This window comes from Centropristis striata, chromosome 7 (assembly GCF_030273125.1).
Source record: "Centropristis striata isolate RG_2023a ecotype Rhode Island chromosome 7, C.striata_1.0, whole genome shotgun sequence".
NCBI lineage: Eukaryota > Metazoa > Chordata > Actinopteri > Perciformes > Serranidae > Centropristis > Centropristis striata.
The window spans coordinates 6,900,778-6,920,591 of NC_081523.1; the positions used below are offsets into that span (position 1 = coordinate 6,900,778).

Genomic DNA, 19,814 nt, shown 5'->3' on the forward strand with positions numbered 1-19,814 from the left:
AGAATTAAGTCGGATAAAGCTACAGTTTGCAAACTGAAAGTTGCAATAACAATTATAAAACACACAGAAATACAAGACTATTAATTTGAGCAAAACTATCTTACAGTATCAAACCTTGCAAGCATGAATTACTGAGTTTAATTTTACCATAAACTTATTTAAACACAAAACACAATTAAATATGCAAGATTACTGTTAAAACTAACCTTATGCCTCTTCGGGGGCTAAAACTAAAACATTGAACTCCTTGACGTTGTCTTGACCGTTTAAACTCACTTGAGTTAGTTTTACGATCAACAGGAAGTCTCTTTTCGTCAAAATAAAAGCGTCCGTTATCAAAACAGGCTTTTGAATCTGTGTATCATTCGTTCTTTCCATTTTCAATTGGCAATCAAAAATCAAATAATGAAAAATTGACTGGTTATTTTATTATTTGTTTTTTTTATTATAACACAAAAAACAAAAATGCTTGTTTTTTTGCATATTTCAATATTAGGCTCAGATTAAAAATACGAAATGGAAAAACGGGCATCAGGACTGCCTAATATTGAAATATGAAAAAATAAGCATTTTCCCCCCGTTTTTTTGTGTTATAATAAAAGACATAACAAAATAACCAGTCAATTTTTCATTATTTGATTTTTCATTGCCAATTGTAAATGGAAAGAACGAATGATGAACTGATTATTTTGCATAGAACTGTATTCATATCTTTTATTTTGCCCATGTATGCATGTTTTTATACATACATAAAAACATAGCAATTAATTGAATAATTGTTAATTTTATGGATGCTCGAATTGGCAGTTTTCTACCAAACGCCCCTCCGTACAAAGAACAGCTACATTTATTTTTTGCTTTTTCCCACAGAACGAGGAGGGCAACGACGAGGACTCCGGCGACGAGTTCGAGGAGATGAACCTGTCGCTCCTGTCGGCTCGCAACTTCCCGCGCAAGCACAGCCAGACCAGCATCTTCCTGCAGGAGTGGGACATCCCGTTTGAGCAGCTGGAGATCGGGGAGATGATCGGCAAGGGGCGCTTCGGCAAAGTTTTCCACGGGCGCTGGCACGGCGAGGTGGCCATCCGCTTGATCGACATCGAGCGCGACAACGAGGACCAGCTCAAGGCCTTCAAGCGTGAGGTGATGGCCTACCGAAACACTCGCCACGAGAACGTGGTGCTGTTTATGGGGGCCTGCATGAGCCCACCGCACCTGGCAATCATCACCAGGTAAGGATGAAGAAGTGACAGGTTGCGTTGCTCGGAAATCAACTCTCCAGGTTTCATTTCTCACCTGCATTATTCCTGTTAATTGCAGTGACAGTAGCAACAGCACACTCTAAAAACGCAGCCTGTTTCAGTATGCACACTGAGTTTTTGGAGTATACTCTTCAGTTTTCAAGTGTGAACACACAACACACTCAAAGCCTACTTATGGTATGTTGTGTGACATTGGGATGCAGCTTTATAATTCAAGCATTTGATGCACAAAAGCATATAAAACATATCATATAAAGAAGGCAATAAAACTACATTTAACCATAAAAACATGAGAGATTGGGTACGTTTATGAAAAGCAGTATATCGTGAGTTTAAGTAAATGTATTGGAGTGAATTTCTGCACGTACACGCATTATAAAAAGCAATTATGTGGAATCTGTCGAGTGAAAGGACAAATATACTGCAAGGATTGATTATAATATATATATTAATATTAGGGCTGGCCAATTTCACTCCTGAATTGAAAATGAATTACATTGAGCTTCTAATCTTGGTTATTGAAATTAAAAGCGTGATCCGCGAAAATTGTAAATTGCCCCCATTTGGCCTTAGTGTGATATTTTCCACACAAAAAAAGATTTTGAGAATGTAACATGACAGGGCTTAAAACTAATCAACTGTTGATCTTAACAAATCGATACTCAATAGATTCTGATAATAGCAAAGCCGTCAGTGCTGAAAAATACAATATTAATCAAAATGTAATCAAATTGTGACCTTAGAATAAAGTCGAGAGAGTTGTGAAACTCCTACTTAGTGGAGTTTAATGGAAGGTTTTTGATCAAATCAAAGATGGCGGAAAATCCAATATGGCCGAAAAACCCCATTGAGGATGCATTGAGCTGGGATTGGCCCAAGGGTTCCAGTGATACATCCTTTGTGAGAAAATGGATGAACAGGTCAAAAGTTAATAAACATTCAACTTTGACCTGTTGGTGGCGCTAGAGCTCTTGAGCTAGAGTTGCCTACACAGTATCACCACTTGAACCCAAGTAATGGGTGGTCTGCTGTTAAATTATTACAATATTGGGGAATTATTACATTATCAGGACTTGCAAAATGAAGGCTAACCTGATAATGTAATAACCTCCCATTAATGTTATACTTTATTACATTATTGGTTTAAAAACAAGTGTATTACATTATTGGGAAATGCACTTTATTACATTATTGGGAAGTTATCACATTATAAGGTTATATTACATTTTTTAATGGACTCAAGTGCAGATTTTACATTATCGGGGTTATTACATTATTGGGAATTTATTACATTGTCAGGTTCTACATGCCATTTCAACTATTTGTGATTGGCTTCTTGGCTGTCTAGCAACAGTGTCATCATGGGAATAATCACTGCCAAGAACAGTTTAATTTGACTTTGTGTGGTTCATTCATTTAATCTGTTTTTGATTAATGTTGGGTAATGATAAGAGTCTATTAATGTCAAAAAACGTGTCAGTGTGATTTCAGGCAATGATTGAACAGAACTGTTTTAGTGTTTTCCAAAGATTAGACAGTGATTGTGCTGATGAACACTGGGCTGATGATGATGACTTTATTCATTTTTATTAAGAAACAATATTTTTGCCACTGTGCTTGGACTCAATATCGCAGGGATCCATTGCGCTTAATATATCTTCATAAATCACGCCAACACTCGGACCACTCCCTGAACCAGCGAGGCTTCAAAACGCCATCAATGATGTCACTCGTCCTTAAAGAAACGAGCCTCGATACAAGCTTCATAAAAGACTTCCTGGATTTCTCGACACCAATCCGAAGCCTCAGAACAGTCTGTCCCATCACTACTTTAAAGCAAGGGAACAAAATATTGTTATATCCAAAACCCTGGACGATATTACAGATATACAGGGTGTCCATAAAGTCTCTTTACAGCTTAAAAAATGTATTACAAAAGCAAATGAACAGTGGAAATTATTACAAAATGAGGAGTAGATATTGAAGTTTTTTGCCTCATTTAATACACCTCTACATGGGCACCATTAGTTGCACAAAGCACATAAAGACAGGACTTGATTTCTTGCCATGTTCGCTGTAGCAAAGCCTCATCAATGGTCGCAATGGCCTCAGTGATCTTTTGCTTGGTGGCAGTGATGTCCCGTATCTTTGTTCCATGTATACACTACAGGCCAAAAGTTTGGAAGCAACTTGAATTTTCTGTTCACAATGGCTTTCTTAAAAACCAGTCTGGATTCTTTTGATTTTTGGATGTGTTTACTGCATGATCAGACTTTAGCTTTATTGAATTGAATTGAACCATTTTCCTCAATTGACCTTGAGGTTCATTGATGTTACCAGACCATTGCTGAATAAATGTTAACAAAAGAAAAGAAGGGCTTAGTTTTCGGGTTGGGAAGATTTGAAAGAGTCACAACTTCACTGCAAAAGTAAAAAAACAAATCTCAGTTTGCATTATTCACTTTAGCTCTTTGGCTTTTGAGAGTTTGGATACAAAAATCCCAATAAACCTCAACTGTGTTCATATCTCTGACAAACTACCACAGAAATGGCTCAAATTGAAGCAGCTGAGTAAAGAAACAAGAGTTCAGATTTATACATTAAGGAAAGAAGGATACACAAAGTCTAAGCAATAAAAACCCAAAGACCTGATAATTATAGTAAAAATGTCTTCTAATAAGTGACTCTTTATGTAATAATCACGTTTATTTTGTTGCAAACTAAAGCAATGAAACTATGATCTTTTTCGTACAAATTTGATCTTGCTTCCAAACTTTCGGCAGTAGTGTATGATATCTTTAACATAACCTTACAGAAAGAAGTCCAGGGGAGTGATATTTGGTGAATGAGGTGGGCCATCCCTTCCAATCCACCGGTCCATTTTCATAGGGGTTCATTAACCTATTTCATTAACTCTATGGAGTCTTGGGCTTTTTTTGTCCATTTTTGAAACCAAAATGTCTTTTTTGTGTGTCTTTTTTGGTCATTTTGTGTCTTCTGTGGGTTTTTATGGTCATTCTGTCTTTTCATCTTGTGTCTTTTTCAATCATTTTGTCTTTTTCTGGGTTATTTTGTGTCTTTATTAGTCATTTTGTTACTTTTTTAGTCCTTTACTCCAACATTAAATGTTGCAAATGTGAACAAAGGTTGCAAATCTAACATATAAGAGGGTTTACTTGGTATATCATCATCAAACTGAAACTGGCCTCATGGAGTTTACAGCCAGAACTTTAGAGGTAAATTTACAGTAGGGCTCCACGCTGCTTTGTTTTCTAGTCTGGAGTCTGCAAAAGCACCAAATCATGACTTCTTCATCACATCCAGAGGGTTAACAGGGTACCTGAAATACACAAATGGAATGTGATGTTTTTTTAATTGTAAAGAGACTTTATGGACACCCTGTATTGCAGAGAAATGCATGAAAAGTGACATCACACCTCCGAAATTGCTGCTTCTGAATTCTGAACGAGATGGCTTTTTGACCCCCACCCGAGCCGATCCTCGTCCCCTGGGACTCATTTCAGAGCCACAGATCCTCCCCTCCTGTGGGACAATGAGCTTAGAGTGGCTGACAATGAAGCGTGCGGAGGTTATGATTAGAACAGGCTGCTAGAACCACCCACACCCACATCGCCTGCTGTACCGTATTTGTCTTGACTACACTGGCTGGGAGTGAATACTCTTCACACGGTGAACTACTTTAATTATTTCACAGATTAGTGTTCACATTTTTCACCGCAGCTATTTTTCTCATTTGTAACAAGGGAGACAGAGCTGTGTTTCTTGTTAAGGACCATCACAAAGAATACTCTCCGCTTTAATTAATTAGCTAATAATGTTCAAAAGGGAAATTGTTCGGATATTTGCCACACTCCCACTGTCATCTACACAGACTGTGAACAAAGAAGGACGTCTCACTAAGAAAAATAATTTACCCCTTTGTTTCCTCTCTTGTGAGGGAAAAAAATACCTTGTTTTTCGTTCCTTTTCCTATTAAGAAACAAGGGATGTCAGTGCTGGACTCCACGGTGGAGAAAAATGACTCAGGAAACAAAGCTAAATGTAAGAATCCGACTCCTTCCCCATCGCATTCGTCGCGGTTGTAAAATCTTTTAAATTACGGATTCCCTGATTGATTGATGGAGACGTGTGATTGCAGTTGTTGCCGGCTGAAATTGTCGTGAGTGCAGGGGAGCTGACAGACTGCCTGATTGCTGAAAATAATGGCAAATGTCAGTGCAACAGGTGGCTTTGTTATCCACCACTTCTCCTATTACACGGTTTGAGAAAAGGGGAACTAAAACTTTCTCTCGCAGCCCAAAGTGCAACACGACAAACCTGTGAAATTAAACTTAAGTGTGGTTTATTGGTTTATAAAGGATGAGAGTTTTCAGGTTGCATTAGTGGAAAGATAAATATTGATTGTTTCATTTGTCACAAGTGACTGTGGATCGATTTGGCTGAGCATACAGAACACAGGGTCATCTGTGATGCTACCGCCGGGTTTTTAATCTATGGATATGGCAGAATTACTCACATAGGGGACATTCAGCATGACATTAATTTTTCATCGGATGAGTACCATGAATCGCCGCCTCTGTGTCTTTTATTCTGGCGGGCACACATCCTGTTTGTCTGAGGTATGGCGGGTGGTAAGGTGTCAAACGATGTGACACTGAAGCCAAAAGCCACTTTTTTTTCCTGTGTTGGAAAGAGCCAGAGGAAAGAGAGCCACTAAAAATGCAGCTGCTGTCAGGTCAACGTTGGGGAATGAATATGCATGAACTGTTGGCTTCAGGTCCTTTGTTGGTCACCTGCGTGGCACAGTTGGGGTTGAGGGCTTCAGGTGTGAGGCAGGGGGTGGCTGTAAAGCTGTCTATTAATGCGACGTCGTGATGGCACCCTTCCAGAAATGTGACACCACCTCCAGGCGTCGCGGTGTAACAGCCTCACCTGGCACCGAGTGGGCCCAAGTTTCAGCTCAGAATGATGGCATTTTATCCTCTAACGACGTCTCAAACTGCACCGACACAGACTCTGACGTGTGAACTTCAGGGCAAGCGTGAACACACTGAACATTAAAAGATGACTGAGTGCAGAAAGAAGAAGATAAAGAGGATCTCTTGTCACCAAAACACTGAATGCGGTTTCGGTTTTGGTCTTAGTGGAAGTCAAGAGTGTGGACAAAAGACAAGGTGGACAAAAAATTCTTCCAGCCCATACGACCACAACTCGATAGCGATACTCAGGAAAATATTCGATACTCGATACCATTTTCGATACCACAAAGACCCCAAAATTTAACGGAAATATTTTTATTAACAAGAAAAATGCAACATGTTTAAATTAAAAAAACCACAGATAAAATATTTAGAATCGTTGTTGGTCGAACACAGACGTTAGAGTCGGCTGTGTGTGTTGCTGTTTGGTTGCAGGTCGACTTTTCTCTGCTTCATTCTGGGATTTCAAGAGAGAAAATAACACTTTCCAGTCACCAACATTTATGTAAACTTATTAACTCTATGCTTATGTATACTGACACTGTGTCAATTAACGTAATATGGGCATACTACGTGCCTGATTTACATATATATGAAGATTAGCGCCCTTACCGGTGGCAGAACATCAACACGTCCTCATACTTAAACGTACCAGTTACTATTTTAAAGACATTGTGAACATTGTGAAATGGTCGCAGTTTTGTTCCCTAAATTTAGGGCAAAAAGTACATTAGGTTAGGTGTTATAAAAACGGTTAAAAAATGGACAAAAACGTTGGTTAAAGTCCTGTTTGTTTGACCCCCCTCTGCCTACTCCGAGCGGACCGTGTCACTCTTTATACTCCATATCCTCGCTTTACACTTAGTTACATGACTTCTCCCTGGCATCCTTCATAATTACTACAGGCAAGTCCATTGTTTTTTCCACCTTTCCTCTCCTCACGCGTGCTGTATTTCTCTCTCTTCATACTCTGTCTTCCTGTCCTGTTTACCTCTGTCATACTATTTGTGGGTGTTTTATACGTTTGGACGGGTTGATGGCTTATCGCGTTGTACTTGTACTTGTTACTCTGTGCAATGACAATAAAGGCTTTCTGATTCTGATGTGATGCTGCACAATATTTTATTTTATACAACAGTAGTGGAAGAAGGGTTCGTATTTGTACATCTTTGATCAGCTGTTGGAGAACAGGCACTTTAATGTGAAAATCATTAAGCAAATGAACCAAAAGGAAATTATTGTAAAAGCAGACCAGTTTTATTAGTGGGTGGACATTCAAACTAAGTTATTCTTTATTTATGTTAGCAAATAGAAAAGAGGGTAGTTGAAATGTGATCACAGACTCGACCTGAAATGTTTTTCATCATAAAATTATGACATAAGTCAGCACAGTCACTCTTAACCTCGTCCCTTGTCCCCTCTTTCAGCTTGTGTAAAGGCAGGACACTTTATTCCGTGGTGCGAGATGCCAAGGTAGTCCTGGACGTTAACAAGACCAGACAGATAGCACAAGAGATGGTCAAGGTAAAACAACTCTACACTGATTTCCCAGAACACTTCTGCAGCACACATCATATTACAGAAAAGTCACATCTTTTTCTCTCTGTCCTCAGGGGATGGGCTACCTCCACGCTAAGGGGATCTTACACAAAGACATGAAGTCCAAAAATGTGTTTTATGACAACGGCAAAATCGTCATCACCGACTTTGGACTCTTCACCATATCTGGGGTTTTGCAGGCTGGCAGGTAATTACATTTAATACACATCCCAGAAGGTGTAATACCGGAATTTGCCTTGGAGACAGACTTTAATTATCATAACAATATTGGCACACATTGAAGCAAATAGTCTGCAATTACAAAAGACTGTTTTAGAGCAGTCATATTTATTTTTTTAAACATATTTTATGACTTGTAAGCAGCCTCTAGCAGTTGCAAAACATACAGTATTTTAAATATTACAAAAAAAAACTAACAAACATGTTTTTCTTCAGCTATTTTAACCAGTTTGTTTATGTAATATTTGCTTTTCTGCTCAGATGTTGTCACGCTTGAAATCTACCTCAAAGTTCATAATCTTGTGTGCAATATTAGGTTAAAACATTCCTACCTTATGTCGAACACTTTGTCTTCAGTCCGTATAAACCGTTGTCATGCACAAACCTTTTAACCGCTGAAAGACACAAACGGTGTGAAAGAGAGGCGGTGAAGAGAAAGAAAGAAATAACAAGTTTCCAGGTCAAGGTTGAGCGAGGATTCAATAGTGGTTGGATGAAGCTGAATGTTCTGACGGTGCAAAGAGAAAGAAAAAAACGCTCTAACGATCAAAAAGCTATAAACTGGATCATGCTACTCTAACAAATAGAGTATATTTTCTTTCATTTACTGTGTCATGGATGAAGAAACCTGCAGTCACATATTCTATCCACTTCAGTTTGACCCCCATGAGGCCAAGACTTTCATTAACCCTTTTGTAGGCAGTGAAAGAAAAACTCTCTGAATACGACTATATCTGCAGACACAGTGCTGTTTTCCCACATATTAGCCATGTATAAAAAGCAGATTGCAGGTCTGAAAAATTATGTTTTACATTGTTATGAAGGAAGCTTGAGTAGATTACAGGACCAATAAAAATATGTTGTTTTGCAATCATAAAAAATTAAATTGATACATTATAGAATTATTTCTCCAGTGAAGAAATGAAAGTATTACAGCTGTGAGGGCTAAAATGGTGATAGAGCAAAAAAATGATACTCAATTTCATGGTCGACTTTGATATTTGAATCGTCTTTTATAGTTTTATCTACATATCCTACAAAATATTTGCATGTTTTTAATGTCACTATATAACATTGATACCAGTCTCAGTCTGCACATTAAAGAGGAAATTCTGCACCTTTTATGTACTTGCCTTTTCTGTATCTTAAGAGGTTTTCCCCTATTTCCAGTGTTTATGCTAAGCTAAGCTAAACCACTTGTAGCTCTAGCTCGATAATAAGAAGAGAAGCTCACAGCTTTTGTGTGGATATCAGTATTGATGGTAAATGTAGGTCACTGAAGCAATAAATCCCTCAGTGTATCTGAAAACTGATGAAGAAAGCTAAGCTTTCCTGCTAGCACTGTCTTCATACCAGGATGCATTGTGTGCGAGCTCCAGGCGCTCAGCCAAACCACTGTGTTGCTGAAAACTTTGTAGCCGAGGGTTATGAGTCACACCCATACTTAACCAGGTAATAAAAATAAAACCACAGAGGTTTCCTAGTTCGAACCAGGAAGACGGCAACAACTCTTTATTATTTTAACGGCTGCACATTTCAGCTTTACAGCTACATTAAAATGGAATAGCTAACAATCGTATTAGATGACAAACTCACTTATGTATCGCCGCTGTGCAATGCAAACCTCGTATCTCCAAAATGTGGCCTTTTTTTTTTTCCCCATGTGGTCTGATTTGGTTTTGAGTTGGATTTTGTCGTTAGTGCAATTTTTATATCATTATTTCTCTAAAACAACGAAAAAAATGAAATCTAAAACTTTGTCACAAGATAAAACAGACATCAATGAGTTCATTTTGAGTGATAACTCAATTTTGACCAAAAATGTAGCTACTGCAGTTAGGCTTTGTAGGGCAGAATACACAATCTAAATTTTTTGTCAAAATATGAGGTTTTGTTCTGATTTGTTCATTAATGGTAAAATGGGAATGTTTTTTCTTCCTGTAGAAAAATTATTTTTTGAAGATACGAGGTAAATATGACAACAAGACACAAGACATAAGGTCTTTAAAACCCCCATTTGAGAAATTCAGCTCTAGAATATGGTAATTTTAGTGCTTTTTTTCTGCACAGATCTATTTTCCTGCATATTTATGTTGCTGAAATAATTCCATTTTCCATATTTTGTTTCTTATATGAACACAATGGTTTCTATTCCTGCTGTAGCCGTCCATGTGTGGGGACGTCCTTAATGCACATCACACACTGTACAACGCATTTTGAGTAAACAAGGCTAAATATTCTCTGCATAAATTGAAATATGGGTCAATAATGTGATCTAATCCATTGTCAGTTGGTGTAACCAGTATTCTTTTTTTCCATAAAAATCTGACAACAATATCTATATACAGGAAAACAAAAGTCAACTAAAATGATTTTAAAAAATTGCAACACTATGGTATATAGCAAATTTTACATAATTTGTCAAAACTTTAGAAAAAAATGGTTGTTTTAAGAATATGTTCTGCTCAATACTGATGGAATGTGCAAATGTAGAAATACTCAGAAATATGTTTTTTTTAAATGAAGTAATTATATGTATAAGTCCACTTAAATACGCTGTAGGGGGACAAAGTTTAATATTCTTTAAAAAAAAAGTTTAAAAATTCTTACATACATTTGACATCTTGCCAACCCTTATTTGTCACTGGCCCATATATTGATAGCATATTTTTGCACATGGGTTGGAGCATTCATGCATATGCACAGTATCATCACACCCCCAAGAAATATGGCTCCCCCAAAAGCCACGGTGCAATCCGAACACTGCACAAGTCCCACAAAAAAAAGCAAGTTTTATTGGTGTGCATATTAAACATGTTTATTCAAGGATGTTCCAGAAATTGGCTGGAAATTGCAACATTATGCAAAAGCTTAAAGTGCTCCCATTTTTCTGAAACAATAATTGAAAAGCAACATCATCCACTTATGTTTTTGCGGCTGTCTGCAGTGACAGTGCAGCGAAATGAAAAAGCAGCCATTTAACATCTTTAATAGCTCGGCCGTAACGATACAGCAGATCAATAAACCCTGACAAGTCTCCATCTCAATCTCCACGTTTTTGTTTTTTTTCCCCTCTTGCAGCCGGAGAGAAGACAAACTGAGGATCCCCAACGGCTGGCTGTGTCACCTGGCCCCAGAAATAATCCAGCAGCTCTCTCCAGACACAGAGGAGGACAAGCTTCCTTTCTCCAAACAGTCAGATGTCTTTGCTTTCGGGTGAGTTTCGTCTTACCTCAGGCGCTACGGTTTGTTTGTGCAGACAACACCGGAGCCTGATGTTGAACAATCATACCCCGTATTGACAGAGAGATTTTACATTCTCCAAATATTTGTGTGAATTTGATCAATTCTTTTTTGATCAAGGTGTTTTTATTTTGTTTTACAGATTATAGTTTACAATTTAACATAGGTCCAACAGAACACACAGGGTAAAAGGAAAAAAAAACCCTCAGTTAAACCCCCCCCCACCTCCCCCTCCCCAAGTACCAGACTTAAGAGTTCACAGTGTGAAATACATAGTTACATAACAACAAATACATAAGTATAATTATAATGATGACTGAGGCCAACAGCAGAGGTTTACAATATAATATTGTCTGCCTCCATATCTTCAACAAACATTAAGAAAGGCTGCCAAATGGACACAAAATGAAAAAAGGACACAAAATAACTAAAAAAGACACAACAACAGACTCAAAATGACCAAACGACACAAAAAAGACACAAATGACCAAAAAAGACACAAAATGACAAAAAAAGGACACAAAATAACTAAAAAAAACACAACAACAGACACAAAATTACTAAAAAAAAAAAGACACAAAAAAGACACAAATGACCAAAAGACACACAAAATGACTTACAAAGACATGAAAAAGACTAAAAAATGGAAAAAATAGCCCGAGACTCCATAGAGTTAATGCAACATTCTCCCCCTCCCCAAGTACCAGACTTAAGAGTTCACAGTGTGAAATACATAGTTCAAAATACAGAATTCACATAGCCAGATTAGCAAAAATCAGAAAGAAAACAAAGAAACAAAAACATAACAACAAATACATAAGTATAATTATAATGATGACTGAGGCCAACAGCAGAGGTTTACAGTATTATATTGTCTGCCTCCATATCTTCAACAAACATTAAGAAAGGCTGCCAAATGTTATAAAATTTTCTAGTAGACCCCCTAATTGTGTATCTGATCTTCTCCAACTTGATATGGTACATGACTTCCCTAATCCAATGACTGTATGTTGGAGGTGTTAGGTCTTTCCATTTCAATAATATCAGTCTCCTAGCTAGGAGAGAGCAGAAAGCCACCATTATTTTTTCCCACATCCCCAGATGAGAGTCTATCTGGGTTACACCAAACAGCGCGAAGAATGGAGACGGTGCAAGCTTTTTTGCAAAGATCTTAGAAAAGGTCTCAAAGATGAGCTGCCAGAAAGTGCACAGCTTTGGACATGTCCAGAACATGTGTAAGAGAGTGGCTGTATCTTTTCCGCATCTATCACAAGTGGGGTCTATCTCAGCATTGATCTTAGAGAGTCTAACTTTAGACCAATGCAGACGGTGTACAATTTTAAATTGAATTTGATCAATTCTTACTCTTCATTTCTTTAAGAGCGGTGTCCTAAAAGTCCACATCACACGACAACGAGGCAACTCTCATTAGCAGGTTTTCCGATCTCATTATAGATATAGATTTTCACTGTACAGACACATGTAATAAGCTGTGATTTTCTTAATGTTGGACTTTAGATATCCAACTTCTAACCATTTAATGAGCGCAGGATTAACATTTTTTTAAAACTTAATTGCTTAAAAGTTATCTGATTTTGAGACGGACCCCACTTATACACCTGATTATGGGGAAGATCTTGGTTCACTTGGCTTTTTTTTATGAATGCACCCTTGGTTATGATGGCGCTGGGGAAGGAAATGGTGCACAAATAAACCCTGGCAGCTGGAAGACAGCAGCGTGCTGGAGAAGCTGATTGGAGTCGACGATTTGTGATTGGTTCCCCCACGTGTCTGTGAGAAGACGTCTGGAAGCGCAGTTGATCCGAAAACCGAGAGAGAGAGAGAGAGTTACCTTCTTGAATTTTAAATTGATTGCATAATTGCAGGAAAGGGGGGAAAACTTGTGTGAATGTTGTAGGAGCCAAGAGACGTCAACTAATTGATTAGGCAGGAGGAGTGAATCACAAGAGTGGAGGAGAAAGTGAAGCTGGGTTTTCTGATTGAAAGTGTGCTAAACTTCATCTCATGTGAGTTTTTTTTTTTTTTTTGCATTTGGGCTTCCAAACATCTGGTGTGTGGGAGAATGTTTACCAGGTGAACGTCTCAGCTGCACAGGAGGCGAAGGGCTTTATGTCTGGCAGGAGGAGTTGGTGTGGATTGAAGAATTTAACCTTCATCAGTAGAGCATCTAAGGAAAAGAACAACCAATATCTCCTGATATATTATACAACCATAATATACTAGGCCCCACGATACGATTTTATCCCGATATTTAACTCACGATACAATATTATTGCAATTTCAAGCATTTTGCGATGCGGTGAGTATTGCGATACAATATATTGCGATTTAATTGTTATACATTTTGTGTCCACAAAATGTAATTTAATCTAGAATTGTTTTGCCAAATAAGAGAAAATTCTCAGTCTATTCATCTCACTTCAGTCTTTTTATTTCTCCACAATGAGAGTCAAACCCACAGACTGACCAACAAAGTATTCAGTCGAACTGAATTGAACTGATATCAAACATGTATGGACAACAACAACCGCAGCATTTTATCAAACTTTCCTCAACTTTAACCCATTTAGGCCTAAAACGCCTGGAAAAAATTGGCCTGGGTGATTTTAAAATAAGCCCCTAAAACCTGAAGTTTTTCTGGAAATTCAACAACAGTGTCAACGACTACTAAATAATAGATTTTTCAGCCTCTGAAATGAAATTCAAAAAGTATTTGAGAGCTTATAGCTGTTATATCTGAGCTCCCTCTGCTATAGTCGTCTTCCGCCATGATTTCAAAGTTCTGGAAAAGTCCCATGTTGCATTGCGACACTCCCGCATATATTCTGATGCATTTCATTGGCCAAGAGACCGAAAATAGGTGGAAAAAACTACAAATACTACAAAACGACGTATCCGCTTTCCCGGCTTTAATGGTAGAATAACGCAACAGCGCCCCCGGTTTTAATGGCAGAAATGCGGTAACACTTTCCCGCCTTAAATGGGTTAAACTTCACTGCTCTGAATTTCTTTGAATGAAACATAAAAATAGCCGAACTTTGCAGCGTTATTTCAACAACTTCCCCACACGAGGCACATGGCGCCTATGGATTCCTCAGATCTACTAGTTTCATATGATACCAGTATCTCCAGTATATTCCTAAAAGTGGAACACTAAATATTCATACTTGGCGGCCATGAATCAATAAAATATTGCTACGCAAAATATCGTGATACAATGCTGTATCAATTTTTTCCCCAACCTCTATAATATACAAATATAGCAAAAAAATAGTAATAATTTGTTGTGCAAGTGGCTGCAAAAAATGAGTCAGCAGATGTTTGCAGACTGACAAAAGCAATTGCACATACACAAAAATGAACTGGTGGCAGGGGGAATGTTTTATTTATTTTATTTTTATTGTTGAAGGAGGGGCGTCTTAATGATTCAACAACATCTTATCATTTGTCACTATTTTACAGCAGCTGCCACTTTACTTTGATTCTGCATCTATCTTACAGTAACAGAAAGCAGAAGTGCAAAACTAAAAACTGTACGTGTGTCATGAAAAGTGACAGTGACAATTTGTTTTTTAAAAATAAGGTAGCTGGAATATTTGTTAATTTGCTGTTAATTTTTTTGGAAAAGTGCTAATTTAATTTGTGTTAAGTTGTGTGTTTTGGTGAACATGTGTGTTTATTATTCCATTAACGGTCACATTAACTTTGCACTTACAGGCTTAAAAAGCAAATTGTATAATTTGTTGTTATTATATTATTTTTTTCAAATATTGTAATGGGTGTAGGGACCAAACAAACACTGGAGAGAACCTTGACACGGGAGGGAGCCTTGCTCTTAAGAAAATAATTAGATAATAATAATAATCAGCCATAAAGAGAGGAAATTAATTAAATTACTGCAATTTGACCAGATTTTTACTTAGCAAAATTAAATCTTAAACTCCATGTGAACTCAGTGACTCCTCTTTCAGCTCTACTGGTGACAACTTTTGATTCTTTTTGGAAGTTATGTGCTGGACTATTTCTTGGCCGAGAGCCGTAACTTCTTAAAGTCCTGAGGTCACAGTGCAGATCGAACAAACAAGATAAAATGTGCAAAATGTCAAACTACCCTTTTAAGACCCAATCATAGGAGGTGCAGGCTTAGAAAAACAAAACCTGTCTTGCATTTAGGCTGTTGTAGTGTTTTTATCTTTTTGCAAAACTGCCCAAAATTGGCCTGGGAGATGGGATCAAAATGAGTCAGTTTTGACCCCATCTCCCTGAATTTACTGTTAGTTATTACTGCACACACTAGCTGTGTCTCCATCAACAAATCTTTATGCACATCTTGAGGATTCGCATGAGAAAACTTGATGGAAACACAAAAAATTGAAGAAGAAAAATTGTCTTTTTCAAAGATAGCTAATGCGCTAAACAGGAAATAGAAATGCTTTTTGCTAAAACAAGTTCTGATGTAGCGAACATTTAACTTAAACAAGTTCTGATGTAGCGAACATTTAACTTATGACTGATCAGCTGTTTCTTCTCTGACATGAAAGAACAATTATACATTGTCCAGTTGGATCTAATTTCTGAGGACATTTTTTCTCTCATATGGCCAAAGTTGTCAGATTAGCAACCTCTTTTTTTGTTTTTTCGGTAACAATAACAACTAAGTGATGTTTATAGATGGTTTATAAACCAATTATTAACCATTTACAAAGTGCTATACGTATTTATTCTTTAAATGTTTTAAACCAATTTCTTTTCTCAAAATCATAAACATACTTAATTTGGTGTTAAAAATGTTAAAATGAGTGCAACTTTAAACTTTTAATTATAATTTGATTGTTTGTTAATAGTAAAGTTACTACAATCTTACATTAGTATACCATCTATTTTCCATTTATAAATGATTTAGTTAGTTAAACATTAATAAATTATGTATTTACATTCTAAAAGGCCTTTAAATGGTTTATAAATGATGATTAAACATGAATAAGCTGAAAAGAATCTGTTTACCATTTATAAATGATGGTTATTGTAAAGTGTTACCGTTTTTTCTCTCTTGCTCAACCTTTTCTTCTACAACTGTTTAATGATGGTTAGCATACAGTGATACATCACACTGCCATCTGCTGACCAAAGAATGTTTATGCAGCTTTGTTTATTTGCTCTGAACCAGTTGATGGAAACGTACCTAATTCACATTTTCTTTAACCCTCTGGAGTCTCCAAAAGTGCCAAAAAAAGTGTTCTTAATTACCTAAAAAGACACAAAATGAGAAGACAGAATAACCAAAAAAAAAAATCCACAGAAGACACAAAATGACAAAAAAAGACACAAAAGACACAAAATGTCAAGAAAAAGACACAAAATGAAAAAAAGACACAAGGGACAAAATAGGAGACAAAATAACTAAAAAAGACACAACAGACACAAAATTACCAAACGACACAAAAAAGACACAAATGACCAAAAAAGACACAAAATGACAAAAAAAGGAGACAAAATAACTAAAGAAGACACAATAACAGACACAACATTACCAAAAAAGACACAAAAAAGACACAAATGATCTAAAAAGACACAAAATGACTTACGAAGGCATGAAAAAGATTCAAAAATGGACAAAATATCCCAAGACTCCATAGAGTTAATGCAACGTTTTAAAATTTGATTCGACTTTAATGGAAACATGGCTCCTGACTGCTTTTCTGAGTGTTTTTTCAAACTCAAGGTGTCCTCCCTCTCCTGCTCCAAAGTCCAATTTGAACATTAATCATGAGTTCATTAAAAATCCCCGCGGCTCCTGTTCTTCCTCCACTGCCATTACTGACTCATGTGGGGGTGGGCCCTGCTTTGTTGACTCCTAGCACTATTGCATTTTTCAGATGGTCCCCCATATGGAGGTTCTGTGGCTATATCATCCTAAAAGGAAAAAGATTACAGCGCTGGCGCACAATGTCCAGCTGCTCTGTTAGCTCTTGTGTTACCTAGAGGTGACCCCCATGGCTGTTTTACATATTCATCAACAATCAGCCGTCATTTTCTCCCCCCCTACTCCTGGCAAAGGAGCTATTTTTATGCTCCTCAAACTTGACGTGTAGGAGCAGAATGAAAACAACCGCTTATTTGCACAGGGAGGGTGGTATGCTAATTTTGCATGAGCAGTAATTAAAAATCTGCTGCTCTTTAACTTCTGGAATTAAATTGTTCTTCAGAACTTAGAGATGAAGACGAGAAATTAATCTGCAGAAAGCAATTTTTTTGCATAGATTAGGTTCCAACTGTGCAGAAGCGTCATCAACAGCTGTACATGAATTCAAAAGCTGATCAGAAACATTCCAGTTTGAAGGTTTTTATCTGCAACTGAAGTCTTTGCTATTAGTATTAACCTATTTTATACAGTCTATGGCAGGGATGGGCAACTGGAGGCCCGGGGGCCACATACGGCCCTCACCCTGGCTTGAAGTGGCCCTCAGTACAACTACATGCATTTGAGCATGTCAATCTTAAAAGTGCAGTGTAAAAATGCACAAAATTACTTCTTGCAATTAATGTTGGTCTGCTGTTCTTGCACTGAAAAAAAAAGAAATCACAGTAAGTGGTTATTTTTTATTTGCTTCAAACCTTTTGTATTCCTATTTATACTGTTATACATGCATTTGAGCATGAAATATGTGAAGTTACTGCACTGTAAACAAATAAACACAAAATAAACAAATGGACAAAAAATGACCAAAAAAGACACAAAATGGACAAAAAAAGACACAAAATGAACAAAAAAAGACACAAAAAGACAAAAACATGCCAAAAAATTCCCCCAGTGTTACCCTATGGAGAGGCTAGAGTGATGACATCATCAAAAAACGACACAAAATGACCTAAAAAAGACACAAAATGATCCAAAAAGACCAAAAAGATGAAATCTTAAAAGTGCAGTGTAAAAATGCACAAAATTACTTCTTGCAATTAATGTTGGTCTGCTGTTCTTGCACTGAAAAAAAAAGAAATCACAGTAAGTGGTTATTTTTTATTTGCTTCAAACCTTTTGTATTCCTATTTATACTGTTATACATGCATTTCAGCATGAAATATGTTAAGTTACTGCACTGTAAACATATTTAAAATTGCAGTTTCATCATATCTGGTTAAGTGCACGCTCCTATATGTGGCCCTGTGGTAGTGTCCATGAAAAACTGTGGCTCCCTGCAGCATTTAAGTTGCCCATCCCTGATCTATTAGTATGAACACAGGGATGTAAACCCTCCTTAAGTATGTTTTGAAGCTGTGGTGTTCTTGTCTCTGACCACCACTCTGTCCCTCTCTCCTCACAGCACCATCTGGTACGAGTTACACGCACGTGAGTGGCCTTACAAGAGTCAGCCAGCAGAGGTGATCATATGGCAGATTGGCAGCGGGATGAAGCCGAACCTCGCGCAAACTGGCATGGGGAAGGAGATATCAGTAAGAGCTTTTATCTTTGCCATTTTTCACAATTCATGAGTCTTTATTTTTTTCAAGATTAAGTCAATTGCTGCATGTTTAACCCTTAATAGGGCACTAATTGAAAAACTTGCTAATTCCAAATTTCAACCCTAGAGAATATTGGAGGACATTAAATACAGCCAGAATGTGTAAAAAAAAAAAAAAAACATACGGACCTGGGCGAGGGGGGTGATAATTTGAGAAAAAAGTTTAGGAGATTGAAGTGGTGAATCTGCAAGAAAAAAATTGCTTTTTTTCCACTTTTTTCTTGTAAATCTGCCACTTTTTTCTTGTAAATCTGCCACTTTTTTCGTGCAGATTTGCCACTTTAAATCTCTTAAATCTGCAACTTTTTTTCTTGTAGATTTGCCACTTTAATCTAGTAAATTTGCAACTTTTTTCTTGAAATATTATTTTATTTATTACTCATTTATTGCTAGTTTTAGATATCCCCTGAAGTTACCAAATATAGTTCTTCGCCTGATAAAGGGTTAAGCACTCATTGAATCCTCAACTAGAATCCCAGTGCTCCGACACCTTTTTATCAACACTGATTATCACTTTGAAATTAACTTTGCATGATAAAGACAATAATCCACCTGGGGCCAGATTCACCGAAGGCTTTTTTGAGACGATACCCAGCAACACAGAAAGTGTTTAAGAGAATTTTCACAAGTGAGATTTCAACAACAACAAAAAAAGCCCAAAACAAAACAGAGAATAATTGGAAGTTGTTAGCCACCATTATGCAAGTTTGCATAAATACATTTCAATGACCCTGGTGGTTGAAAAATATTTTTACTGGCTTTAATTAAAGATTTCGCTAAGACAGTTTTTGCACAAAGCTGTTGGGCGTAATAAATGTGGAAGCACTGGAAGCAAATTATTTTAGCTCATGAATGAGTTTATAAAAACTGCCAAGAATGTGCTTGGGTAAACAAAAGGTTTTCAGGTCAGAGGTGGTCTTATAGAACAGGACCACCAAAAGGGACACTGCCCCTGTCCCCTGGGTGGCCCCCTTTTTGTCTTTTTTAAT

The 19,814-nt window shown here is 37.2% G+C and overlaps 1 protein-coding gene across 3 annotated transcripts in view; it reads left to right on the top strand.

Annotated features, from left to right (window-relative positions):
* ksr2 (kinase suppressor of ras 2) overlaps nucleotides 1-19,814 on the top strand; it is a 191,141-nt gene that overhangs the window by 153,512 nt on the left and 17,815 nt on the right. For all 3 annotated transcript variants that reach the window (XM_059336669.1, XM_059336668.1, XM_059336671.1), the window contains 5 exons: nucleotides 871-1,232; nucleotides 7,690-7,786; nucleotides 7,876-8,009; nucleotides 11,123-11,257; nucleotides 18,628-18,757. In XM_059336669.1, the coding sequence (XP_059192652.1) occupies nucleotides 871-1,232; nucleotides 7,690-7,786; nucleotides 7,876-8,009; nucleotides 11,123-11,257; nucleotides 18,628-18,757 (858 nt within the window). The remainder of the gene's footprint in view (nucleotides 1-870; nucleotides 1,233-7,689; nucleotides 7,787-7,875; nucleotides 8,010-11,122; nucleotides 11,258-18,627; nucleotides 18,758-19,814) is intronic.